A 6,514-nucleotide genomic window follows, 5' to 3' on the forward strand; every position below is an offset into this window, starting at 1 on the left:
CTGAGAGAATCAGAGCATGTGCATATTGAGTCCGCTAAAGAGGATGAAAATGTACCCACTGTCAAGATGGGGTTTCACTCACATTCACTAACCAATGGTCCTTCATAAGTCTTGTAAGCCCAATACTCACCTTGGACCTTTTAGAAGCATTTTCCATGACGCTCGTTCATTGCAACAATCATACTTTTTCGTTTTCACAATAAGATGGATTTGTGGATTTGAAAGAAAGAAAGAAAACATTTGATATAGCAGAGAGAGAGAGAGAGAGAGAGAGAGAGAGAGAGAGAGAGAGAGAGAGAGAGAGAGAGAGAGAGAGAGAGGGAGAGAGAGAGAGAGAGAGGGAGAGAGAGAGAGAAGAGGGGAAAGATCCCATACCAAAGGGTGGAGACCATAGTGCCGTGCCGTGCAGAAGAAGAAAGGTGATACACTTTAAAGAATTGAACAGGGATGCCAGGTATTTGCATTTGTAATCGGACCATGTTTCTACCTGCTCTACATATTTGCTTAGTTTGTTAGTCTACTTGGCGGCAGGGATGGGATATGTGTGGCATACTGTATTATCATCAACAATGCCTCAAGACAACTGAGCACTATCACTCATCAACAGGTGAGTCTTTGGGACAGTTTCTGTCTTTTTATCCTCACCTTTATTCATCCTCCCCTCCCCCAATGTTGTGCTTCTGTCTATTTTGTACGATATGTATGTGTGTGTGTTTCAGGTATAGATGATATCCACTTATGGCAATTCTGCTCCTCCAGTTGCTTGTGAGCTGCTTGTATTTTCTGAGCACAGCAACAGGTCAGTGAGGGAAGTTTTTGGATAGCGGCACTGGTGGTGGAGTGACCTGTACTAGGGTTGTGGATCATGTTGTCTGAGGGTCACACCAAAGTCTCTGGATTGGGACATTGTCATTCATTTGATGGAAATTACGATGACTTTTATTTTGGCGTTCAGTGTTGGAATGCAGAAACAATAATGGCACATTTATTTATTTATTCATTATGTCTATGCTGACCTTCAAAAAGAAACAAGCCGTATATATGCAAATATTGAAACTAAAAAAGAAGCCTGTCATCATACTGTCAAACATGTTGAAGGCATAATGTTGATTATGCTTCTGTTACATTGGGATGACCAATGTCATCCCAGGCAAACAACATGGAGCCAAACGGCTGAAATGTCACAAAATGTATTAGGGCATTTACTGTATGTATTTACTTCTATATGTAAACACTAGAAAATCACAGGTCTGCACCCATACTGAGGACGGTGGTTCACAAAAGGATTGTGAATGGTGACGTGGCCCAACCAAACTACTGGCCATGGCAGGTGAGTGCAGCCTACTTTACTGTGCATATATCAGGACCACTGACAGCTTTTACTGGGCCCAGGACAAAGTCATCTTAAAGGCCCCCCCATGCAATATATATAATGTAATGGAAACACAATTTTGGGCCCCCTCTATACCTGGGTCTGGGACAAATGACACATTTGTACACCCTATCGGCTTCTCTGGCGTATATTAATATGAACATCTAATATGTTGTCCAGATGGCAGGTAAAGGATTTCTGGAGCATTTCAGACATTAATGAAATGGCAAGACAGTATTTGAAGAGTTCAGATGCAAAACCCCCTAAGTGCCTTTTCAGAAAATAATCTTAATTCATTTTTATTTAATACAAAGCTATCAAAATTGAATATTTTTTTTATTTTATTTATGTAATATAACTATTTATATGTATTATGAAGTACATGAATGTAAATCAAACCAACAACGAGGTTCTCTAAAAATATAGAAGTGCAGGTCTTCAGAAATGGAGTTAGGGGGTTTTGCATCTGAACTCTTCATTTATTTACTCTGCTTCCCATAGTCCTCTGTGTACTCATCAATTAAATTTAAACCTGTGAACTTTGAAAACCAATGCTGTAGGCTCACAGTTATTCCATGCCAGGGTTATGGGTCCATGGGTTATGGGTCCACGGCCCATGAGCAATTTACTTAAACCCGCATTGCTGCAGGGACTAACCAATACCCTGCGCCGTACCTAAAGAAGTTGCTTTGAGTAAAGGCATAAGCTAAGTGCAATGTAATTCGACACACTATCTCTCTCTTTTTTCTTAGACTATTTTTCTTAAATCCACTTGCCTTGTCAGTATTATGTTTTGTATTTCTGGCGTCTTATTTTCATACATACTGTATGATGAAAAACACTTTGGGGCAACCCTGTTATTATTTATCTACGGTGTAAAATGACTTCACTTCATTTTGTGACCTGACTCTTCCGCCACTTAAACATAGAGCTGTGCTACCGGCCCGTAACTTTGCTCCTCAGGTGTCCCTGCAGTACATTATCTCTCTCTTTTCTTAATCTATTTTTCTGAAGTTCCCTTTGTCTTATCATTGTTATGCACTCCGTTTTGTGTTTCTGCTGTCTTATTTTCATACTTTGGGGCAGGGCCGCCGCTAGGCATAAGCAGACTAAGCAGAGCGCTTAGGGCCTCAACCACTTTGCCCCCAAAATTGATGAGTCCTAAATTGAGATTGACTTAAAAATGTATTACTATTATCATTTAATTATGAGGGAGCCCCCCTGGCCAGTTATGCCTGGGGCCTCCAAAACCTTAGCAGCAGCCCTGCTTTGGGGTAACCCTGTTGTTTTCTACAGCATAAAATGACTTCACTTTGTGACTGACTTGACTCTTCCACCACTAAAACATAGAGGTGTGCTAACGGCCGGTACTGTACCTCTGGTCCTCAGGTGTCACTGCAGTACAGGGGCAGGGATGGCCAGTACCACCACACCTGCGGAGGCACCCTGGTCGCCAGAGACTGGGTCATGACCGCTGCACACTGCGTTCGCAAGTACTGTATTATATTATATCGTAAAACATAATATTATAGCGTATAACATACCACTTTTAAATTCTTTTTTTAAATATATATATTTTAGGGGATTTTATTGGTTTATTATATAGGACAGTGTGAGATGGTTACAGGAAGCAAGTGCGAGAGAGAGATGGGGGAGGATCGGGAAATGATCCCCGGCCAGAACCCGGGTCGCCGGTATAACAGTCTTGTGCCCTACCTTTAGGCGTTAGAACCACGGTAGGGCCATACAGTTTTAAGTATAAATCATTCTGGACTCTAGAAGGTGATCTTCCCGTTCATTGGTTATTGTCCAAAGCAGGGTTCAATTTTTTTTCTTTTTCGTGTGGCCACTTTTTTTTTGAGTCTGCAATACAGCCTAAGTAGACCAGCTGCTGACCATAATATGCTTATAACAACATTATCAGACAAAGGATCTGGCGTGTTGTACTGGGGGAGCACGACCTGAACTCTCACAGTGGACTGGAACAGATCCTGAGTGTCAGACAAGTCTTCACTCATCCCAGATGGAACCCCAGAAAAATCACCAAAGGGTAAAGAAATCTTTCTGCATCATCTTCTTCTTGACTGACATACAGTGAATTATATATTGAAACAGTCTGCCACTGATATTCCTTCTTCCTGAAATATTCCTTCAAAAAGGACCAAAACACCAACATATATGAGCAAGCATATGATGTGTGCGTGTATCCTGTGACATTTATCTGTGTTTGTTTGCACTTAAGCGTGAATGCATATCATTCATCTTTCTGCATCATTTTATTCTTGACTGACATATGGTGAATCAAACAGTCTGCCATTGATATTCCTTCCTGAAATATTCCTTCAAAAAGGACCAAAACACCAACATGTGAGCAAGCATATGGTGTGTGAGTGTGTCCTGTGACATTTATCTGTGTTTGTTTGCACCTATAAGCGAGAACCCGTATTTACACATTGGCTACGTTTACATTAATTATTCAGAATAATTAATTATTCATAATAATTCAGAATTAAATAGTTCTGTCGAGTTTCCTTTGATCTTTCATTTAATTCCGAATTAAGAAGTGTTTACATGATGTTTTCAAAGCGGAATTAAGCTTTATTCAGAATTAAATATAGTTAATTCTGAATTAAATGTCTCATGTAAACGAGGCCAATGTGTGTAGGTATATGAATGTGTGTCCATGCTGCCCCTCCCTCCAGACATGACGTTGCGCTGCTGCACCTGTCATCGAAGGCCCAGGTGAACTCTGCTGTCAGTCTGGCTACACTGCCTCCACCTGGCCAGGTGCTGAATCACAACCACGTCTGCTACATCACTGGCTGGGGACGCACCTCTTGTAAGAGTTTTCAACTATCAGTCATGTGTGGAAAATCCTGGACCCTGTTTCTTGAAAGCATCGCTGCAAGCCAGTTAGCAACTTACTAGGTTTCCAATGGGAAATTGCATTGCAACCAAGTAAGTTGCTAAGTTAGTTCGTAACGATGATGTCGAGAAACGCACCCCTGCTTGAGAAAGTAAAAAAACTGGTTCCGTACTGCCTTCTGCTTACGTGCTGCCAACGCAGGTGATTTCAGATAAACCCATCTATCTCTCACATGCTCCCTGCTCACTGGCAATCTGTCTATGTAATTTGTCTTCCTACTGGCTGCTCGTCTGTTCGTTTGTTTGACTGTTTGACTGTTTATGTGCCTCTCTCCCTCCCTCTCCCTCCCTCTCTCTCTCTCTCTCTCTCTCTCTCTCTCTCTCTCTCTCTCTCTCTCTCTCTCTCTCTCTCTCTCTCTCTCTCTCTCTCTCTCTTCGTTGCAGCTAAGGGCAGCATCTCTGCTGTGCTAAAGCAGGCCTACCTGCCCGTCGTGGGCCTCCGCACCTGCTCTGGATTGGGCTGGTGGGGGAGGGCAGTCAAACCCATCATGCTCTGTGCTGGGGGAGGCCTCAACTCTGGATGCAATGTAACCTAACATAAAACATAACATAAAAACATAAAAATAAAACCTCAACAAAAAAACAAACAGATAAAGTTAAAGAAGTTAAAAAAATAAATGTATAAAACCTGTGCAGGAACTCACAGAGTACTGTACAGTGGTTCGTGCTAATTAAGATCAGTTCAGCAAATTGCATGAACAAATTATGTAGTGGCAGGATTTCATCGCCTTTTGCTTACATAAAAGCCATCACCTGAGTAACACGTACAGACACACACACATACGCACGCACGCACGCACGCACGCACGCACGCACGCACGCACGCACGCATGCACGCACGCACGCACGCACTCACGCTGTAGAATTCTGTCGTTCATTTATCAGCAGGGATCTAAATTAACACCAGCCAACCGGCCAAATGCTTGTGATATTTCATTTTGGCAGGTAGAAAAGACCAACTTAGCCACTTTGACCCTTTAGTGAGTGTGTGTTTGGCTAGTAAGATTTCATACTTGTCATTTTAGCTGGTGTGGAAAAATGTAGACAGTGCAATAATAAAGATAATATTTTCACCAACCATACTTAACACGACAAATGCATTTTTCAATATTTCATCTTGTCACAATTAAGCAGTTTTTTCCCATTTGACCAATTAGGGTCCTCCTGGAAGGTGGGGGGCCCTAGGCTGCAGCCATATCTAGCCTGTGCATTAATCCGGCAGAGGAGTGAAGCCATCATGAATGATGCCTGATCTAACCTTGTGCTCTAGGGTTGCATGTTCGTAAGCCTCCCGGCTGCGCACCACTGCAGCATACTCTTCAACCTCTGATTGTTGGAAACTGCTGTTGGTCAAAAATTGCTTAGCATCTTACCCCTCCTCACCACACGAATGTTTGTAAGTATGAAACCTACTGTATGTATGCCTGCAGGGAGATTCGGGTGGTCCTCTGAATTGCTGGGTACATGGCAGATACGTGGTCCATGGCATTGTCAGCTTTGGCTCTCTGCGTGGCTGTAACCTACGCCGCAGGCCGACTGTTTTCACCCGTGTGTCAGCAGTCCTGGGGTGGATGCGGAGAGTGAGTGACACACACAGACACAGACATCCACAGCAACCATTAGACTTTTCAGACACAGATATACATTTAGGCTACCAAACTTTCTCTCAGTTACAGTAAGCCATCCATGCACACACGTTCCTTTCAGACACAGTTCCCAATGGACCGATAAAGTACATCTGTCTCTGTCTATTTTACATTCTACAGTATTGATATATATGAGTTTAGATGTGAATTTTTCTACGTAGCAGGAAGCCTTTTAGGCCAACAATTTTACATATAAGCCATACTTTTGTCATTGTATGACAGGCACATAATGATTCATGAATAAATGCCTCGAAGTCCTAAACAAAGTCTTGATCTTGGATATTGCTGCATTCATTCAGTACTTATGTCCTCATGTTGCAGATACTGATATGTATGTGCAATCTGCTTCTTTCTGTACAGGTAATGCAGTAACATAAAACACCAAGAATACAATGTATATTCCAAGCTGCATGCTTCGATGATGTGCACATACGTATAGGCCTATAAGTGCATATATACATACGGTGTATAATAAAATCATCTTTAATCAATAACTAAATAGTGGCACTGTTTATTTATTTGTTTCTGTATTTATTTATGTAGGCTATTTATTTATTTAGGCCTATCATAA

At 41.9% G+C, this 6,514-nt stretch overlaps 1 protein-coding gene across 1 annotated transcript; it reads left to right on the forward strand.

Annotated features, from left to right (window-relative positions):
- The first annotated feature begins 544 nt into the window (after window positions 1-544).
- On the forward strand, window positions 545-6,403 carry LOC134450954 (elastase-1-like). The gene is made up of 9 exons (XM_063201025.1): window positions 545-607; window positions 720-799; window positions 1,239-1,330; window positions 2,762-2,865; window positions 3,297-3,422; window positions 4,075-4,211; window positions 4,682-4,824; window positions 5,728-5,877; window positions 6,304-6,403. The coding sequence occupies exons 2-9, from the start codon at window positions 739-741 to the stop codon at window positions 6,313-6,315; spliced, it is 825 nt and encodes a 274-aa protein (XP_063057095.1). The 5' UTR covers window positions 545-607; window positions 720-738; the 3' UTR covers window positions 6,316-6,403.
- Window positions 6,404-6,514: the final 111 nt, after the last annotated feature.

Source organism: Engraulis encrasicolus, chromosome 6 (assembly GCF_034702125.1).
Source record: "Engraulis encrasicolus isolate BLACKSEA-1 chromosome 6, IST_EnEncr_1.0, whole genome shotgun sequence".
NCBI classification, from domain to species: domain Eukaryota; kingdom Metazoa; phylum Chordata; class Actinopteri; order Clupeiformes; family Engraulidae; genus Engraulis; species Engraulis encrasicolus.

What these genes read in the sequence shown, in the direction of transcription:
- LOC134450954 (XM_063201025.1), top strand. Translation starts at nt 739, where the DNA reads ATGGCAATTCTGCTCCTCCAGTTGCTTGTGAGCTGCTTGTATTTTCTG. An exon ending in CCCAGAAAAATCACCAAAGG is followed by an intron (nt 3,423 to 4,074) that starts GTAAAGAAATCT and finishes CCCTCCCTCCAG; the next exon opens with ACATGACGTTGCGCTGCTGC. An exon ending in TGGCTGGGGACGCACCTCTT is followed by an intron (nt 4,212 to 4,681) that starts GTAAGAGTTTTC and finishes TCTTCGTTGCAG; the next exon opens with CTAAGGGCAGCATCTCTGCT.